Source organism: Trachinotus anak, unplaced genomic scaffold, assembly GCF_046630095.1.
Source record: "Trachinotus anak isolate AG129_WGS33_773 ecotype Australia unplaced genomic scaffold, CSIRO_AGI_Tana_v1 ptg000003l, whole genome shotgun sequence".
Lineage (NCBI taxonomy): Eukaryota > Metazoa > Chordata > Actinopteri > Carangiformes > Carangidae > Trachinotus > Trachinotus anak.
The window spans coordinates 7723899-7744600 of NW_027273854.1; the positions used below are offsets into that span (position 1 = coordinate 7723899).

Genomic DNA, 20702 nt, shown 5'->3' on the forward strand with positions numbered 1-20702 from the left:
AATACTGAGGGAAAATAAAAAATGAATGAGTTCTGCAGGCATTCACGAAGGTTTTTACAATTTGACCTGAGAGGAACGTGCATGTGTGTGCCAAATTTAAAATCATTGTAAAAAAAAGCGATGGATTCACCAAAGTCAGTAGGATTCATCCTCTGGGGAGCTTGAATGTCTGTACAAACTTTAACATCGATCCATCTTGTAGCTGTTGAGACATTTCAGTCTGGATAAAAGCAGAGCACTGACGGACTAACCAAGTGTTAGTGTGGCTCAAAAGGAAAACACAAGGGAGGAGATGAGTAAATGACATGGAAACAGGTAGATTTGGACCTGGATTGTTTGTATAAGTGGAGTTTAGCTTTGGTTTACATGAACTTTGTTAATGGATTGTATTATACAAGAATGTGGGCAAAACAATGTGAAAGGAAACGAAATGATTACAGTACTCTATAATTTGACAATGATTTGAGCACCATTCCTAAACAAGTCGAGCATCACCTACAGAAAGGAAATTTATTCAAAATTCAGGGCATGATAAACAAACGTGACTGATGAAGCTTTCGGAGTTCGTCTTTTCCATTCATAGCCAGAAGATAAGTCTGTGTATCTCTGTCTTCTGCCAGAAAGGATACAGGTACCTTCATACCGCCACGAGCCAACACAAACATGGAAACCTCATCACTCCCGGAGCAGAGGTGGAGGGAGGAGTCCTTTCCTCTCCGCGAATCTCCCTCTGATTAGCAGGAAAGGGTCATCGTCCTCTGGCATCTCTTTGTCTCTGTAGTATTGACGGAAAAGATCCTGATTTCCCAGGTCATCGCTGCTGCTGCTGCTGCTTCTTCGCTGGTCTTTGCCATACTTTGCCTGACCTGCTCACCGTGACCTCGGTCGAGACAACGTGAATGTAGTCACATCTCCAGGAAGAGTCCTCATTGTGACTTTGCCTTTGTAGTCTGCATGTTGTGAATCCCATGCTGGATATTTTTTCAAAATCACCAAAATACTTCAGAGACACAATGACATATCCGGGTGATTTCAGGAAAAAGCAAATATCATTTAGGTGATGTCAACAGTCAAAATCATGAAGACCTGACCAGTGTTACTTACTGTATATAAAGTTCTTTAACTACCTTGTCCTGTCCCAAGAAGGCACTGTTAAAGATATCTACACAGATATATTTAACATCTGAGAACGGTCGTTCTCTGCTTAAGCCATAAAAAACATTACATCAGCCAGCTTTAGCTTCTGCAGGCCAAATTCAGCGGCAGCGTGGAAATAACATAATAAAAGCCCTGCAACTAAGTCACAGAGGGATATCATATATGGAAATGGTGAGCATCAGTTGGACGGTCTTCAAAGCCTTTGAGAACGTTACACTTGCCAATTCAAGCTGTAAATGTTGCATTTGGCATCCTAGATGACAAATGGTCGTTTAGAACAAAAAAAGTTCTAATTATGCTGCTTTATGAGACTTTTACAAGATTTCATAGCAAGTCTACCCCGATGACCGCATTTTAAAACTCTTTAAAATCCTCCTGCTTAGGAAGTGTCATTTCATGCTTTCACGTTCATGAGTTGGTTGTGTTGAATATAAAAATCTCTTGTGGAGAAAAAAAAAAAAAAAGGATTTTTTTGATTCCCTGTACATTATCCCTGATCAGGATCCTGCCTGTGTGTTGGCGGAGATTGGAATAACAGGACAAATAGTGAGTAGGATGTGAGCCACCCAACTCTGACCTCCATCTGCACAGCTTCCTCTCCACTCTCCCTGGGTGGGACTCCCCCTGGGCGGCTAAAAATCACACATATCTACTGTTTCTCAATCATGTCTCCAATTATGCAGTGCTATGGCTCTTCATACTGGCTATAGTGTTTCTCAGGGTGCTGAGGTTAGGGACCCTCCTAGTCAAGGGTTTGTTGCAGTTGGGCTGCTGCCACCGGAGATATTAATCTGCAGTCATGGAGCAGGAAATCAAAAATAAGCTGTAGAACACACTGAATTAGTGGAAACAGCTAGTTAATCCACTTTCTCCAGAACAATAAAGTAACAGACATGTTTCTCAGAAAACATCTTAGTGCTGAGATCATCTATAAGAAAGGAAAATCAGCTTAACACAAGACATTGTGGGAAACTGAGCTGTGGCTGTGTTTTATTATTTACTTGATTTCAGGCTGAAACTGAGACCGTGATCTTCAAATGAGAGTTTATAGCCATGCTACTTAGGCACAGCAGTGTGCCGAGCTAACGTGCTCACAATGGTTTACCATGAGTGCCTGTAGAGCATCTCAAAGCAATACATCTCAGTGGTGGACTGACCGACTGACAGACCTACATTTCCATATCGGCAAAAAAAAAAAAAAAAAAGTATTTTTAATATTAAACAAAATTAACACAGTCAGTATTCATTTCAGGAGGGTTCCACAGATAACCTACAGTTACAGGAGAACAGTGAGAGCATGTGGTCAGCATGTGGCTTGAATTTGGCCCATATGCCTGTTGGGTGAGACACTTCCAGCCTTCATAGAGAACGGGGTTCAGTCTGATGCATCGCTCAATCCCCTCAGGAAGTGTGTGCACCAGTGCAAGCAGAGGAAGTTTACTCTGCTGTTCAACAGATCACTGTTTATGTTGGGGCCACTTTGCAAGGATGCAGAGCAGCTTTGATTTTTTTTCTTTCTTTCTTTCCTTCTTTCTGTGTGTGTCATTAAATGAGTCACTTTTTTCCACATGATAAGTGAAAAGCAAACAAATTGATTCTGTTGTTATTGATGGAGCGCAGGATGTGGCTCTTGGATAAACCCCTGAGAAAGGTTTGATGGAGTGTAATCCTCTTCTGTTACTTCAGCACTGTCACATACCGGTGTTGAGGCAATTTGTTGTCATTACTGCAGCAATACGCTGATACGCTGAGTCTGGCCCGCTGGTCATCTTATGTAACAAAGAGGACTGTCACCGAAAATCCAGTGTGCATGCTAAAACATTAGCATAGCCTACAGCAAGCCAGATAGCATTAGTCTGAGAGATAGTGTAACAGATTTTGTCCAGCTTTTTTTGCACTCGCTAGTGTTTCTTTTTATCTTTTTGGAGTTTGCATTTCACCCCTCACCTAGCCCTCACCTGCTCTCACCTGCGACCTTTTAATAAAGGTGAACACTCAGAACTTGTATCTCTGAGTCATGGATTTGAGTCCTATGTTTCTGAGCCATGACATGTTTACGCCAGAATATCTACAAAAGCTGGAGTTGTTCAGGCATTTTGTCTAATTAACACAAGATCTGACAAAGTTCATTTCCAGTGTTGGATCAGACAGATCCTGACAGCTAAAATGCAGTTTCACTTATGATAAGGAGTGATTTTTGTTCTAATAAAATCTATACAAACTATGAAGAGAGAGAGAGAGAGGGAGAGGGGGAGAGAGAGAATCTTAAGGTACTAGTTATTTTGCACTTTGGAAAACATCAACTCCCTTCAACTCACTCAACTCCCAACATGAACAACAATTGTCTTATCATAGCTTAGCAAATATAAAGCAGATCTGTCAAGCTTTGGATTTCGCCATATGAAAGCAGTGTTTGTGGGGCTGTAGTAAGAGTGATAGTCTGTTAAGACTTTTCCAAAACCAAAAAACACAAGATCAAATGTGTAAGTGTGTTTATCTACCTTAATGTAAGCAGCAAAAGTTAGCATGTCCGGCTAACTTCATACTAACAACAGTAATAGTAACCTAACCCAGCTTTACTTTCAAGGCAGGGGCATCAGTTTACATTACCCGAAGTCACAAAATGCCTTGCAAAGTGATTCACTAGTATCCCATAGAAAATTAATGGTGGTGAACTTTGGACGATCTTTGCCCTTATAACATTAAGACTAGATATCTCTACATGGCAACGCGAGAAGAATGCTGTGTCTTTGTTGTCATATGTTTTACATGGATCAACAATTGGTGAAGATACTGAATGTTTGCACATGACTGATAAACTGGTTTATGATGCTGTTAATGGGCCATTGGGATTTTTCATAAGTGGCATGCATTTCCATTAGTCTGTAAACACACACACACCAGTCTGCTCTCTCTTTTAACAAAGTATATTTTCATATAAGTTACAAAATGCCATTTTGTCCCCTGAGGCATAACATGATAAAATATCAGTTTCCTCTCTTTGAATGGTGGTGGTCTTACAGATGCAATCTATCTTAAGATAAGGAATTTTGGTGTTTGCTTTTGTGGAAGAGAAATGTAGGATTTGTTTTTTCTTTTGGGGAATGTTTGGGATTTGCTCTTATCTTCATCATGTTTTACACGCGTGTGCCTGGGTGCTCTGGCACCCGGGCACACAATGGCACAGGGTTATCAGCAGTGTCACTTCAGTTTCTTTTGCAGTGAAACCCCGCTCTGTTTCTCAGGGAGGGGGTCGGGCTCCACAGTTTGTTTTGCCTGCAGAAAAGGCATGTCCATAGGCCATAACTCCAACTGAGGACATGGAGGTCATGATCTCTGCATGTTTTTGAATAGAAATGTTAATTTCCATTGTTCGAGAAAAAAAAAAGTCCCATATTTTACACTTAATTTTTTGGTTTGTTTTAAGTTTTGATACAAGACATCTCACTTTATACAATATGGGGCCTTTAAAATAAGTCCTCTCAAACTCCTGGATTCATACATCTAATGGAGATCAGCAACTTCAAGTCACACTGAACTGCATAATGTCACCTCAATAACAAAATATCACAAATTTGATGTTAATAAATGCACCAAACTACATCACCTTGTTCCCATATCTACAAATGAGTGAACTGAATTGAAAAATGAATACAGTGTGATGAAGAGGAAACTTGCCATTGATGATAAATTTGGGAGTTTTCTTACAGGATTAATTGTCATAAAGCAGATAATCCAGTTTGTATCTGTGATGTCTGTCACTTAATATCAGTTCCTCTTTTTCTGTCAGTGGAGAAGTTGGAGGATTCACTTGACATTAAGACACTCTCAGTTTTCTTGATATAATTAAACCTACATTTGAGCCTGAAAAATCCTCAGAATCTCATGATTATAGAAAGAGTTTTAACATTACACATAACATATGTACATTTGATTTAGAGTGTGTTTTTCTGCTGGGCTAGAAAAATACGAAAAAAATCCTCCAGATTTCCTGAACTGTGAATCACAAAGTTCATAAACTGAAACCAAACTTCTGCCATGATGGTAAACTGTATTAGACAAAGGCTCATATCCTCCTTAAAGCCCACTGAAGTGGAAAAGCTGACTGCAAAGTGGCCTTTAATGAGGCCAAGTCTGTAGAAGATCTCATGTGAAAACCATACACTGTGCTTCTCTTTGTATTGTCAAAGGCCTAAAGAACTCGATTTCCTTCTCTTGGTTACATATTGATTGTGTGACTACAAAGGCAACACAGTTTAAGCCGCTCAGACAATAATTGGGTGTGCTCTTTCCATTTGATCTCTTTTGTTCTCTCTTCACCTGAAGTGCACTGAAGCAAGAAGATACTCTTTTTCTCTGTTCATATAGAAACGGGTAATGAAACAGATCATTGTGAAACTCTCTTTGTTTCCTTCCTTTTATGTTTGCAGCAGGACTCAAAATACATCATTGTCAAACTATATGTACAGTATGTTTTACTGCACATATAGTGCGCAAGTTAAAATACAGCAAAGATTTTAACTGAGTGTTTTGTTGTTTTTTTTTGCTCATATGTTGTTTTAACTTTGATTTAGACAAAGCCTGAGCTCACCTACACATTTTACTTCATTCTTTAAAAGGGCACGACACCACCCCCAGCTTGTGAACACAGTTGTTCTACATCTTCTGTATCACTGAAAGGAATTTGCCAAAGTTTGAGAAAATGCTGCTGACAGTGCCATCAGAGGTATTGTATCTTCAGACTTGTTGCATTAGAGTGGCATTATGGCAAATGTAGGATCCAGTGTTTTTGGACACATTCAGGGGAGTAAATCAGGATATCTCTTATTCATACAGTCTCTTTAAAATCATTCTTCTGAGTTCCCCGACTTTATGTAAGTGCAATATCGAAAATTTGTAAAATATCAAGCAGCTGTAAGTTTAATGTCAACAATAAGTTTGATGATGCTATATTTTTATAGCCAACAAAACTTTGGAAAGTCCCAAAGCAACAATGAATTTATTTCACTTTAAGGTGTTGTCTAAGTGTCCGAAGGCTGAAAGAGCTTCTTCCTCTGCGTCACACGGTTCAACTCTTGTCCAAAACTATTAACAACACATCAGTGAGACACACAGTTCTAACATACATCCTGCTGCTATCAATACTCACCAGCACATGAAATCTGCAGCTAAAAATAAATACAGTTAAGTTCTGTTTGAGTACCACTTGCTAAAAGTCGAGTGCCTGGCTGTTTAAGTGATTATTTAGCCTCTTTAAGAAATAAAGAGATATATTAGTGAACAGTTTTGATAGACTTACATCTTCAGTGAGAAGACGTGGGCTTAGAACTGCAGACAGGGTGGGGAGGTTTGGATAGACTAGTGAACAAATAGTTGGTTTGATCAGGGAATTTGCCTGTGTGTCAGAATCGTGAAATAACAGAGTAAGTCAGAGCACCGTGCTCCAAGAAAATGACAGTTGCTGTGCATGTTTATTCAGCTAGCATATACAGTAGATTGGACCAGAAACATGTTCACCATTTATGATTTGTCAGAATCTTCCTTTGTGCAGAAAGACCTTGCTTTGCTGCATGTACAGTAACTTCAGTGTGAGCAGTGGCTCCCAAGTTGGTTACTATCACCAGGAAGAACTGCAGTTTCATGGAAGTGGCTCTTCTCTTGACATAAAGTTTGACACTACATCAACATTTCTGCCACAACAGGTCACTTTCCCATCCACAGAGGGATGTACTGTGCAGAAGAGGTACATTCAAAATGAAGCAATGAAAGTCTCATTAACGATCCAGCAGAGCTCAGTGAGAACTGGGCCACTGTGACAATATCTGTCTGAGATAGTGGGAACCGAGGTCACGCTGGAACTGGATGGTGTTTTCTCAGGGATAGTGACTGAGTGAAAATTAAGACGGTGGAGAGCAAGAAAAAAAAACAGACAACAACAAAACTCTCCACAACAGCATGGTTTGGTTAAGCCGGTTGCGAGATTTTGGATTTCAAAATGCAACCAACTGTGGTTACCCAAGATTTACGGTCTGACAGTTTATGAGCTCGTGGTGGAGGAGTGAAAATGCTCCTCTGGTTAAAACCTACAATGTAGAATGGCAGAGAGAACTTGAATAAACAAATTGATGGTAGATATGTGCTAGATTTTATATTACACTGCTTTGGTCCACTGTCTAAGAAAAATATTCCCAACTAAGTACAGTAGCTAATACACAAACATTCACTACAGTCTATAAGAGGTAGAGTGACCAACCACAACTAATTTATTATGAATAATAACATTACATACAACTCTAAGAATAGCTGCCCTGAAAATCAAAGCAATCTGTGCCATAAACAACAAGTAGCTGTCTGCAGGTCAAGATAAGAAACCAGATCCACCAGAGGAGGCGAGATGGAGAGATCGATTACTCCGAGGTTTCCCATGGTCCTGCCTCTCTCCGGGGAGAACGAGCCCCTGCTGCGGGTCTGCGTGGGTCTCTCAACTGTCATTATCACTGATGGGAGCCACAATAGGTCAGGGAGATGAGATAACATTGAGAGCGGCGGAGCAGCAGGTGAGAGGCTCAACAGGGCACGATTAGATATCCGGGTCCCAGGGTGTAGCATTGCCTGGGGCCTCGGGGGCCTCGGCCCCGCCATCTGCCAGGGTGAATTCCTGGTGCTGAAGAGGAACCACTCAATAGCAGCACAAACTGTTGCTGTAGGGTGTTGCTTTGAGTTTCTCCTGTTACCTTTCATAGAGAGAAGTGTTACACTTTACAGTTCTTTTGTTACAGACTCAAACACAAGCTCAAAGAATACAAGAAACCCCTGCAAACAATGGGACTGAAACTTACGGTATTTGTGTAGTAAGTCTTTGTTGTTGTTGTTTTGCCTCCGTTAACAATGATCTGATTTATTTATTATGCTTTTTAAGTTCTACTTTTTGTAGAACAGAGCACGTCTGTGTATATAAGTGTATTCCATGTGCAAACCTAAGACACCTGGTATCACACATGAAGCACTAATAATACTCCTTGTTGGATATGCAGTCCAGATCCTGCTTGCTCTGTGCACTGCAAGTTTCGGGGCCCCAGTGTGAGGCCATCACTCAGCGAGAGCACACCCCAGGGATGCTCCGATGACAGCCGTGCTGGATGGTTCACACATGACCTGGGAGCGCTGCTGCACACAACACCCTGTCCTGTGACCTGCTGGCACCAGCCCCACACTTTGATCTGACAGCATGTTGTAAAACTGGAGATGCCCATCGTACTCACACATGCCAGACATGCAGTCTGTCTGACAGGCAGGCATGAACATGAGAATATTGAATTAGGAGCTGTCGTGCAAAATCTGGGATGTGGTTGCAAGGATCTCAGCTTACCAGACGGGCCAGGTGAGCGACGATCAATCAAGGGTCTGTAACTGATACGCTTTGATATGGAGCTCTGCAGGAGTCGACCAACAGGATTGGAACTTTACCCATCAGATCATTTTCACTCGCATGTAAATAAGAATCAGCGGTACAAATGACCAATGTTTTCATGTAGCAGTCACAGACACATCTTCAGAGACGCAGCTCTGCAGTCTTGATGAGATACAAGAAGTGTGCGCATCTGTTAAATCACTTCAAATCAGTTAAGAAGCTCGCGGTGCTGTTGTAGATATCAGACACTGATAACTGTGACCACAACCTTTTAACCTGAAAGTAATAGATCATGACATGCTCATTATCCACCATATCTACTTTCATTGACACTAACCCCTGACTGCAGACCATCACAACCCAGATTTAATATTTTTAAGCACAGTTTGTGGCCCATACATGTGACAATTTGTTCATTGCTGAATACAGTGATGCATATTTCTGTCAATAGGATGTTGTCTGTCTCTGGTCCAAGAACATTGGCTGTCTCTGTGCAGATCTGGAGGGTTGATGACATGTCCAGATGTGGAGGGTGACCCTGTGCTGACCCCTGGCAGAGCCCACAGCCGTCCTGTTGTGCACCCCAGCAGTGAGCTGCTGGACACTGATGGGTTTAATGGTTTATTATACTGCAGTGAAAAGAACTAGTAAGAGAAACGTGTATGAAGTGCACCTCAAAATTACAATACATTCACATTTATTGGTTTCATATTTTACCTTTATCCGCCACCTCTGATATTTAATGAATTTTCCATGTACATGTACTACTTTTTACAACTGCTTATCTTGGCTCAGTATTTGGAATGTAATGAATTTATGCTTACAGATATCCAGTCACAACAGGGATCTGTTGGTCAAGAGATTAGTTGTCTTTTAAACACATGAATCAGTGCATTGCACCTTTTACTCCACTACATTTACCTTCTGACAGTTTTAGTATACACCTTTTGGATTTATTAAACACAAATTAAAAGGTATTATTATAGATTTAAGCTACCCAGTAGAATATAAAGTAATTAAAATTAGCCCCACCTAGCTGCAAAATTAAAGGGATCTTCAAATATTTATCCCACGATAATTTCTGTGCTATTACTACTTTTTCTTAAATAAGAGCAGTTCTTATTTCAGGCCACTAGTCAATGTATAGTGAGAGAAAATAGATACAATTCGAAGATAGAGGAATACAAAAACCTATCTAGCATAGCCTAAGACGCTGCAGAGCAGACCAGAGAATGAAGGGCTTTATCTGTTACAGCCCCGGCTCCATCACAGAACGTGGTCTCCATCTGTTCAGCCCATCAGGCCTCATCTTCTGCTGCTGTTTCTGCTGGAAAACAGTTTGGGTGCTGCTGACAGCCTCCAAACAACCCCAGAACAAGGGTCCTCCACCCCAGCCCCTCCACCCTGTCCTGTCCAAACCTCCTGCTGAGCCACCAGAAGGCCTCTGTTTTGATAGTGGCCATTACCCTCATTGGGTTGACCCTCTGAGCTAACATCCCTGCCATTAGATACACAAGTAAGCACGACGGCAAGCATGCTCCATGACACTGGGTAAACATGTTGGCAAACTGGAGGAATGTAATGTGAGGCACTTCAAAAGAGCATGTGTCTGCTGCCACAGACAAGAGAGAGACGTCCATACAGAGCGTAGGTAGCAATGTTTTGTCCTGCTGTGCTGTTGCAAAAATAAAGATGAATGCGTCTGGATTCATTCTCTATGGAATATATTTGGTGTTTCGACACACAGGGGGCTATCTACGCTGACCTTGCCAGCCTGGACGGGTCGACGGCCTCTCACGGATACAGCACTAAATCTCAATCTGCACAGCTCATCCTCACCTTTTGGCGATGCCTCCAAATGGAGGGCCGAGTTGTTTAGCAGCACGAGCTGGGACAAGACATGTTTTCGTCTCTCAAGACGTGGGGGTGGAAACGTGCTCTTTGAATAGTTTTCTAGTCACCATCTATTTGTTTTCAAATCCAGCAAAAATGTGGGACAAAGGCAAGACATGCATTCCTTCATCCTGTGTACCAGAATCTTAACAGAAAACAACATCTTCATGTCACATGTTGGGACCAGTCGACATAATCTATGATAACATGCAATTAAACCAAGAATCTTCCCGGCAGGTGATTCGTCAGACACAGAGGAAAATCAAAGGGTTATAAATAGAATTATAAAAAATGAAATGCCTTGCAAAAACTAATATACATGTAAAAATGTAGTGCAGCCAAGCATTTGTTTTATTGCTTGGTTACACCAGTGTTTCTGTCTGTAAACTTTAAAAACACTGAAAATCAAACTCTCACATCACCTTTGTAAGATTCTGTCCAATGTTCGATCCCATCAAGACCAAACATAGAAGTTCAGTGGCGAATCTTGACTCTCTGATTAACAAACATTTAAAAAATACACATAGAGCTATACCAACAGGCATCTCTAACAGAACATACCCATCACAGTTTAACACTGTCAGCTTGGGTTTATTATGGTTGTTTGGTCTTTGTGAGGGATCAGACCTCTGCCCTCAAACAAACACTCTGTGGGAGCATGTAAGCACTCATGTGGACTGGGTGGCCCACTGGGCCATCATGCTCCCTGGGGTGTCTGCTCATGAGAGGGCCTGTTATTCGGAGAACATCCTGAGGCCCTCCCACCCTCCCGTAGTGTCTGCGGAGCTGGGAAAGCCCCAGCACAAGAGAGGACAATTTGCGGTTTGAAGCTGAGTTTGCTGCTGTTTAGGCAAATACAGTAGGATGGATGGAGAGCTGGGGTATCTGTTAGTACAAGAAAAAGTGAAGTGAAAACAATCATTGAGGGAAATATTTGTTTTTTTTCCCAAAGCAAACCTTCAGACTGGTGGTTGCTTACTCTGCTAATCATCAAATGATGAGACTGTTTGCACGGCTGAGCTCGCATTAACCACTTTCTCCTCTCCACGTCATCACCATATGGCCCACATTCACTGGAGCATTGGGAAAGTAACATGTACAGCATCATTATGTTAATAGAGATCCCTCTGCCATGGCACTCAGCAGACAGACGGCCAGGCTAAGTGGAGGAGGGCGTGGAGAGGCGGTGGGGATTGGGGGGGGTGGGGATTTCTGATTCCCATACAGAAAAGCTGTCATCTTCTCAAGCAATAATAAGGACACATGCAAATGACTCAGCTGATGCAGACAGGCCGTGAATACGCTGAGATCCACGCTTGTTGCATTTGCATGTGTTTATCTGGATCTCAGACACTATTAAGCATCATCATGGCTGTAACCCTACAAAGGAAGCAGGTCATATTATACCACAGCGTCACTTAGTGATGCTGAGGCCATCGGATTACAGGGATTGATTATCTTTGATCCACAATTACGGCCTAACCAAAAAAGAAACATTTGCAGAAAAATATCAAGCAACCACAAACATAGCAACTTGTTTCTGTGATAATTATCCCTCCTCCCTCCCTTCGTTCAGGTTCCCAGCATATTTACAGCTCAAATAATACTGTAATCCCAGATTGTGCACCCATATAATGGGTTTGCCTAAATCCTGTTTGTGTATCTTTATTTCACTAATGCTGAGATTAAATGGATCTCAGAATTAAGAGGGAAACAGACCTGACTCACACATGCTGAACATTTAATGATTCAATCACGTTCCTGACTAAAGCTTTAATTAATAAGGTGTTTAGAAGCTTAATTATTTGTAGAAAACTATCTTGATTCATTACAATTGTAAATTAGCAACTCTCTCGAAGCCAGTATTATCAATACAGAAATTCAGTTAGACAATGAGATCATTTACACACACATGCCTGCATTTTGAAAATTGTAACCACCTCTTGTCAAATAAAGACAAAAAGTTTAACAGATACACAAAGAAGCTCAATGTGTAGAATTGAAGTATGGATTTCATATCAAGCTAGAAAGCAGTTATCTGTTGCCCTCTGTTGGTCACATTTGTTTTACATGTTGAAAACTTTTGAACCATTGGGGGGCGCTGCAGTGCACAAGCATATTGATGCCTTAGAACACCCTAATTAAATATCAAGGTATACCCTAACACACTGCATTAATTACAACTAAATTTAATCCAAACTGAATCACAAAACTCTGACATTGTGGGGCCTTAGTAGAGCCCCAACCAATGGATGCAAATATATGTTGAGTTTCCTGCACCAGGTTCCTCCATTGTATAGCTCACACTCCACCTCTGTAATCTGACATAGATTTAAAAGTTGAGGTTCTATCAGAATGTGCCTGTTGCTCACACCAAGGTGAATGAGCACACTGCTGGATGACTTGATGTAAGTTCCACATATTTTTCTCTCAATAGAGTGCGTGATTTAACTCTTTACCTTTTTCATATCACAGACCTTGTTTTCTTTATTTCTCTGTTCATTTTGCAAAAACCCAATTACATCAGGATGCTGTGGATCAGGAGAAGCAGCTGTTAGTTTCATTTTGATCTAATCAAATCTGAAAATAAAAAAAAACATTCACATCCAAGCTGTCTGATTTCCCTTAAGAGAAAGTGTTCATTATGTGAACATTGATTACACAAAAATTAATCATGCGTTTAGCGTTTAAGAGAGGGTCCTTTCATTGGGAATCTATGCAGGTTGTACACTGTGTACACATACAGATGGGTGATAAATTAAACTAAAAGCCAAGTGTCTTAGTGAGGTGTTGGGCCACCGTGTACAATCAGAACAGCTTCAGTGATCTTTGACATTGATTCTTTAAGTCTCTGGAAGGATGAGCACCATTCTTCCTAAAGATATTCCCTCATTTGGTGTTTTGATGATGGTAGCAGAGAGCACCAACACGTCAGTCCAAAATCTCCCATACCTCTTTATTGGGTTGAGATCTGGTGACTGTGATGATTCACATCATTTTCATACACATGGATGGGGCTATCACCATTCTGCTTCTCCACTCATTTTTCAGGTTTTTCCTTTAAATTGTCACCTGTCTCGTATATGTAAACATGCATACACTGTTTTTAAATCACCAAGTGTATGGAAGTACATTTTTACACTATATAGCCTGTTCACCTATTTCATCGCTCTGCGCACATCAGTGCTGCAGTGCTGTTTACATAAAGTTTCACCAATAGACCGTTTTCCTTTTGATGGTAAGGACACTGTATTTAACCAATAAAGCTGATTCTTCTTTTTCCTTTCATTTCAAGTTATGGGCTACAAGGTAACCAGCTGTTTTAAAATTGCTCATGCTTGCACTCTTTTTTTTAAATACTGGTAATACAGGGTCTGGCGATTCCTAGGATGTGAAGAGGGCAATCTAAAGTACAGAAAATAAACTTTCCATTCATCTTAGCTGCCCTATCCCGATTGTCAAGTATCTTCTTACTGGTTAAGAAATTCAATTTATATTAAATAGTTAAATATTTACAAATACACCAAAAAATGCTGAGAAGAAACAACTTTCAAACTACAAATGCCCCATATAATATCCCTCACCTAATTTTTCTACTTGTTTACCAATTCAAGTCTTCATTCACTCAACTTTCAGGCCAGATTTAGATGCTGTCCTTTATATCAAATTTAAAGCAGACTAATTCTCTTTTACATCTATAATCCTTCAAACACATTAACTGGTAATATGCAGTGTACCACCACATCTATATTTACACACTACCAAAGACTGAATTCACTTTGGAAAATAAAACAGAAGAAGCTGATCAGTTTATGTGCATATATCATTTAGTTGAACATTTCAGACTGACAAAGACAAACAAAGGCAGAAAAGGGCTATTTAAACAACGTTTTTTTTTATTTGACAATGAGACAAGTTAGTAACTGCAGCGTTCCTGCTCAAAGTCAAAACGCCTAAAACTTCTGGAACTGCTTCTTGGCTCCAGCAGCCTTTGTCACTTTGAGGACGTTGAACCTCACAGTCTTGCTGAGTGGTCGGCACTCTCCGACGGTCACAATGTCTCCAACTGTGACGTCTCTGCAGAAAAACACAATTCACACAGACATTAAAAAGGGTGTTTTTTTTGGGGGGGGGCATTTTCTCTGTCCAATGTCAAGCAGGTAAAGGTTTAGCGCTGAGCGGGACGTGTAAAGCTGAGCTGCATCAGTGTTTGCCAAAGGCACTGTCGTCAGAGCTTCCTGAGCTTGGAAGACCATCGTGAGAAAAAACATCATTTGCAGCAAAATCTAACACTTTAAAGGCAAGATTGTATCACATTTAGACAACAGACATGTACTGACTTAATCATTTTTATATTTCTGTGAGCAGTGACAACAATTACAGTTTTTGAGGAAAAAAAATTGAATAAAAAAAATGTTTTTACACCTTTAGAAAAGAATTTCCAAATAAAGCCAGGTATCAAATTTGGCCTAGGGAAACATTACTTAACTATTTCCCAGACCCTGTGTGTGTGTGTGTGTGTGTGTGTGTGTGTGTGTGTGTGTATATCTTCTGAACTATCCAAGTCTGGAAAGTAAACCATCAACATCAGATTGTTCTTTGTTTGCTACGACTGTATATTAATCAAATTAATATGTGAGGTGTCATACCTGAAGCAAGGTGACAGATGGACAGAGAGGTTCTTGTGCCTCTTCTCAAAGCGGTTGTACTTGCGAATGTAATGCAGGTAGTCACGTCTGATAACAATGGTCCTCTGCATCTTCATTTTGGTCACCACACCTTTCGGACAAACAAAATCAAAGTATGTGATAAATAACTTGCTACAGATATTATAAAGGGCACTTGAAGCAGAGATTGAGACATTAGGAGGATCTGAGAAATTTCTTGTTCTAGCTTTATTAAATAGTTTATTGTCACTAGACTACAATCAGTATTGCCATTAGGCACTGTCGTCAGAACCCAGAGGGCTTGGAAGACCATCGTGAGAAAAAACATCATTTGCAGGACAGTGACAAAAACAAAAGTTGCCAATATGTAGTTTGTGTTAAGTTAGCCTGCTGGTTCTGGCTTGGATTGCTTCACCCGCATCTAAAACATGCACACAACTGATGTCTGTATTCACAGAAGTGTGGGTATTTGACCCTTTTTACTAAAGAACTGAATTTAACTCACATTTTCAAGACTAGGAGGAGTCTTTAAACTGTACTATAAATAAGACCAAAATAAAGAACCATCCACTGCTTGATTTAGTAAAGTGGTCCTTAATAATTATGTTCTTATTTACACATTTCTGGAAAATTTGAGTATCAATACATCACTTTGTGTGCAGTTTGTTTTACTGCAGCAGAGTCCAATGTTTAAATAACAGCAAATTTGTGGACTCATACAAAACATTACTGCAGCAACCCATGCCAGTGCCAGCGGGCTAGTGTTCAAGTTTGTTGTGAAGTATTAAACTGACCAGAGAGGATACGGCCACGGATGGAGACATTTCCAGTGAAGGGGCATTTCTTGTCAATGTAAGTGCCGTCAATAGCCTGAAGAAAACAAAGACAGTGTTAGTGTTATCGCTATAAGTATTTTCCCTTGCAGTGAAATCAAGATATGTTTAAACATTTGTGACTGCATCAGTTTTGCCAAAAGGCATTGTCGTCAGAACCCTGCGGGCTTGGAAGACCATCGTGAGAAAAAGCATCACTTGCAGCTTACAGTCAAAAACTTGACAGCTTCATTTTCTTTGTATTAGTCTTAGTATTAGAATTTCCGGGACGGCGAATTACCTCTCTTGGGGTTTTGAAGCCCAGCCCGACACTCTTGTGGTAGCGGGGGAGCTTTTCCTTGGCCTCCTTGCCACCATCGGCGACCAGAACACGCTTCTTGTTCTGGAAGATGGTGGGCTGTTTCTGATAAGCCCTCTCGGTCTGAGAAACAAAAAAAAAATAGAATATGAAGGCCGTGCAGCACAGAGAATACGTTAACGTTACCATCCACACACTCGTACACTAGGGCGATCCGTTTGTCACGTCGCCGGGTGGCCCTTCTAGCTTGTTCAAGGCTGACTTCCTCTTATGAACGTTGACTATCACCACTCGCTAAAACGACATAGTGTCAACATCAATAACAGGAAAATATTCTAATGGGACTCTCTACCACTGGCAGAACAATTAAAGCAAGGCACTGATAATTGCTAAGTTAATAGTTGCAGGCTAAGCTAACAAAGTTAGCACACCGGCTAGTTCAACGTTACACGAGGGTATCCACATCGGCATCAACAAATCTCTGCTAACGATCGCTGAGAGTGGTCTGAAATGGCTCTGGGTCGTGTATAAGGAGCATATAATGGCACATACTTAACATAACCTGACTAATACGTTTATTTAAATGTGTATATATCGATTTAAGTTCACCACGCCGTTCTCCCAAACGTACTTGTGCGTCCGCCATCTTTGCCAGCAGAGTCGTAAAGAGGCCTATGCATGCGCGCGGCGGACGGAAGACTGCGAGTACACGGGAAGTGACGTCAAGAAAAGGCGAGGCACAAAAATTCAACAGACATTTTTTTTTTTTTTTTTTTTTAAACGTTTTTTTTTTCAACTGATAATTGCGACAAAGAGGGTAAACACGGTATTTAAACTGCTCCTTGTTAATCCGGAATCCTTATTGTGGCAGAGGCGATGTGGTAAATGTGGCCCTGGGGTGAGTAGATCTACAAAACACAGACGACGCGGACCAACCGCACCGCCCCTGATGTAACCTGCAATCTATTGATGTAACGCCATGACATCACGCCAAGTCCATCAGCCTCGGTGAAGATTTGTTTACCGCAGCTCTCACAAGAGAATAAAACGTTGTCACATGATTGCAAGGAAGTATAAGTGATCTAAACAGACAACAAGATGGCATCTCATCCGGGAGGAGGCGATCAAGGTACTGGTAGCATCAGCAATATTATAACATTAAACTGACGGTGGCAGTGACGCCAACAATTCTGTAGGCACAGACAACCCTGCATTTGAAGAATTGTTGTTGCTAACATTAGCTGAACAGAGGTAGCCTTACGTTAGCAAGCACTGTCCGTTCCCATACACTGCGTTAGCTCCATTAGCTACAACAGTGAGTTAGCAAATATGTTGGAGCAAAACTGAAACATAGATATCAGTAGGCTACTCTTTCAATTTGAAAACGTCGAAGTCCCTTGGTCTCTCGGGCTTGGTCGATCTAATATTAGGTAGTCATCACAATGCCTGACTTCGTCAAATTAACTTAAGCTAATTTAGTTAACTAGCAACCAGCCCTGTGGATATTATTTGCTGCATGTGTACACAGCAAATGTTCCTCACCGGGTTCTTTCACATACTTATTAAATGTGAATTCACGGGAAAATAAACAAAAATGCAGTGTTTTCTTACGACGTTCTCAGCTGGGACAATCTAGATGAGCTCATTGTAAAGTGTGACCTTAAATCAAACTGAATTGTTAGAAAGTATTCACTTGTACAAGCGCAAATTAGTGCTTCCTTAAATTTGTATTCCTAGTTATCCCCTACATTATTATTTGTGGTTGTAAAATAGCTGTTTCCGCGTCTGGGTGATTTAACAATGACCTTTGTCTTTCAGGAAATACCAAAGATCAGATACTGGAAGTAGGAGCTGTTTTGTTAAAGGAGTAAGTACATACTATACACCTTGCCATCTTTTTACTGACCTGGGAAAATAATCAAATCATACATATTTCTATGCATCTGTGTCCTCCTGTCTAGTTTCATCTATGAGCGGGTTAGGCGACATGGAAACAGCAATACCGTAGTGACCAGGGAACAGCTTGGTGGAGGAGAGCTGTGTGACCCAAACCAAAAGAGGCTTGCCCAGTGCCTGCAGCAGATTGGAGATGAGCTGGATGGAAATACAGAGCTCCAAAGGTCGGCTACCTGCCTGTGTATCAGTCTGTCAAAGTCAATGTGATATATCTTATGAATTACAAGGTTTTACCAGTAATAACGGCATAATTAGCCTGTCCCTGATTGCTCATGTTTGTTTTCTCTAGGATGATAAATGACCCTTCAATCATTCCAACAAAGGACATGTTTATGAAAGTTGCCATTGAGATCTTTTCAGATGGAAAATTTAACTGGGGCAGGGTGGTCGCACTGTTCTACTTTGCCTGTCGACTTGTCATCAAAGTAAGTGAAGTAGCTGTGTTGTGCCTCACTTCATTATTATTGCTGATCAATTGCACCAATCACCAGAAAAAATTCCTTGTATGTGAAAACATACTTGGCAATAAAACTGATTCTGATTCTGATTCTGATTATGAAAACAAAACAAAGTGAGACATATATGTATTATGGATTTTTTGTTGAATAACAAAGATCTAAAGCATCTTCCATTCACTCCCCTCAGGCTCTTGTGACCCAAGTTCCTGATATCATCAGAACCATCATCAACTGGACCATGGACTACCTCCGGGAAAATGTGATCAACTGGATCAGGGAGCAAGGGGGCTGGGTAAGGAGCTACCTAACAAATGTGGTTCAAACACATCATTAATTAGTAAATGAGCTTCTTTTCCTGATTGCTTGTAAGACATATATTAAAATTCGTGTCTGTTTCTGATTTCTAGGAGGGCATTCGTTCCCACTTTGGCACTCCTACATGGCAGACGTTGGGGGTCTTCTTGGCCGGTGTTCTCACCACTGTCATAGTCATTCGCAAGATGTGAGGGGTATGTGAAGAGCAGACAGAAGGAAGGCAGGAAGAACTGCAACTGAGGGAAATGGGGACAGGAACAAAAAAACACGAACAAGCATCAGGAGAATAACAGAAAGAAGTCACAGTGGAGCAAACAAGTTGAACAGGAAGAACTTGGACAAGGAGAAACAGTTCTGTCTCCTAATCACGTCTAAGGATTGGGAGTGAACGCGCTGTCACACCCACAATCCCTATGCCACTGAGGAAGTGAGCTTTGCATGATTACATGCACAAAATGTGGTGGATGGAGAGGTTGTCAGACTTGAACAGCGAATGCATTTTAAGTAATTTATTTTTTACTTGGTACAGATTTACAAGAAAGTCACTGCATTCTGTTTTCTGCCCTAAAAGATATATGGACTTGTTGTTCTCATGATTTAAGAGGCTCATCTTTACGTTATTTCCTTCTCATTTCATTTTTGTTTAATTTAACTTGCTTTTTTTTGATCTTCCCACTCTCTCCATTCATCTTATCATAGTGTCTGTATGCTCAAAATCCCATCTTCATATGTATTTGTGAGTGTTTACTGGTGTAAATCTGCAATGATCTGCTGTCAATGAACGTGTTAGAGGGTGGTCGCATCCCATCGAGTTAAAAAAAAAACAAACATATTTTTGCAAACCATTGTCAGATTTAGCAAGAACATGAACTAGACACACCCCTGATAGTATTTGGGTTTAACCAAACTTAAGTAATTTCTCTCCTTTCTTCCCATGAATGCACAAGTCTGCCTTATTTCAGTGGCTAGTGAAGTGCCACAGCAGGGATTTGTGTAAAAAGTCATACGATCTCAGCAAAATGACAGACAACTGACCCTAAATTCCTGTCATGTGTAACATTCGGTAATGTGGTGTGCTCTTTGGGCATTTTTAACCAGCATTGTGACCATAATGTGGCTCCCAGTAAGATAAATGCTGGCAATTATTTTTGTCTGTCGTGAACAGAGCCACAAGTCATGAACTGATGCTTCCTGTGGTCAATGGAAGAAGTTGCACTGCAGACACAGAAAGCACTGGTTTGCTCACAGATGCTTACCTCACTTAACATATAATCAAAGTACTGTATTTTTACCTGAGTTATTCAAACTGCAATCCTACCTACACAACAAAAGGCTTTTTATACATTTTTCTTGTTTGTCAGTGCCTTGGTGTTTCTTTTTTTTTTTTTACTCTGAAATCACTTTGATATTCTCAAATTTTCACTGTTTTCTATCACATTTGTATGAAACTGAAACTAGTTTGAAGTCTCCCTGAAAATCTTTTTGCAGTGACCTTGTATGTTATAATATGGAAAATAAATCTTTTTACTGTTACTGTGGATATGCTTATGCATTAATTACTTGAGGAATGAGGATTATATTTAAGTACCATCACAAAAATGAATAGACTTTTGATTTGCTAATTAATGATGATGATGAATTAATGATGTTGGGGCAAAAATATTGTTATTCAACTACAAATTTTATTCTTTGGCAGTTAGATTATAAATTCAT

The 20702-nt window shown here is 40.5% G+C and overlaps 2 protein-coding genes and 3 non-coding genes across 5 annotated transcripts; 1 reads left to right on the forward strand and 4 right to left on the reverse strand.

Annotated features, from left to right (window-relative positions):
* Positions 1-14338: 14338 nt before the first annotated feature.
* Positions 14339-17051, reverse strand: rps11 (ribosomal protein S11). The gene is made up of 5 exons (XM_071471107.1): positions 16892-17051; positions 16243-16383; positions 15924-15999; positions 15112-15241; positions 14339-14539 (listed from the first exon to the last, which is right to left on the reverse strand). Exons 1-5 carry the CDS (start codon positions 16904-16906, stop codon positions 14416-14418), a joined length of 486 nt encoding a protein of 161 aa, XP_071327208.1. The 5' UTR covers positions 16907-17051; the 3' UTR covers positions 14339-14415.
* On the reverse strand, positions 14657-14741 carry LOC139619375 (small nucleolar RNA SNORD35). The gene has a single exon (XR_011690374.1). It is a non-coding gene; the product is annotated as a small nucleolar RNA SNORD35 (small nucleolar RNA).
* Positions 15380-15465, reverse strand: LOC139619376 (small nucleolar RNA SNORD35). The gene has a single exon (XR_011690375.1). It is a non-coding gene; the product is annotated as a small nucleolar RNA SNORD35 (small nucleolar RNA).
* Positions 16081-16165, reverse strand: LOC139619374 (small nucleolar RNA SNORD35). Its single transcript, XR_011690373.1, has one exon. It is a non-coding gene; the product is annotated as a small nucleolar RNA SNORD35 (small nucleolar RNA).
* A 146-nt stretch (positions 17052-17197) lies between the features above and the next one.
* Positions 17198-20527, forward strand: baxa (BCL2 associated X, apoptosis regulator a). The gene is made up of 6 exons (XM_071471096.1): positions 17198-17389; positions 18079-18127; positions 18222-18380; positions 18506-18641; positions 18862-18966; positions 19082-20527. The coding sequence occupies exons 1-6, from the start codon at positions 17359-17361 to the stop codon at positions 19178-19180; spliced, it is 579 nt and encodes a 192-aa protein (XP_071327197.1). The 5' UTR covers positions 17198-17358; the 3' UTR covers positions 19181-20527.
* The last annotated feature ends 175 nt before the right edge of the window (positions 20528-20702 follow it).

What these genes read in the sequence shown, in the direction of transcription:
- rps11 (XM_071471107.1), bottom strand. An exon ending in GCTTCAAAACCCCAAGAGAG is followed by an intron (nt 16,000 to 16,242) that starts GTAATTCGCCGT and finishes TGTTTTCTTCAG; the next exon opens with GCTATTGACGGCACTTACAT. An exon ending in CATCTGTCACCTTGCTTCAG is followed by an intron (nt 14,540 to 15,111) that starts GTATGACACCTC and finishes GTTTTTCTGCAG; the next exon opens with AGACGTCACAGTTGGAGACA.
- baxa (XM_071471096.1), top strand. Translation starts at nt 17,359, where the DNA reads ATGGCATCTCATCCGGGAGGAGGCGATCAAG. An exon ending in TCCGGGAGGAGGCGATCAAG is followed by an intron (nt 17,390 to 18,078) that starts GTACTGGTAGCA and finishes TTTGTCTTTCAG; the next exon opens with GAAATACCAAAGATCAGATA. An exon ending in CCTGTCGACTTGTCATCAAA is followed by an intron (nt 18,642 to 18,861) that starts GTAAGTGAAGTA and finishes CACTCCCCTCAG; the next exon opens with GCTCTTGTGACCCAAGTTCC.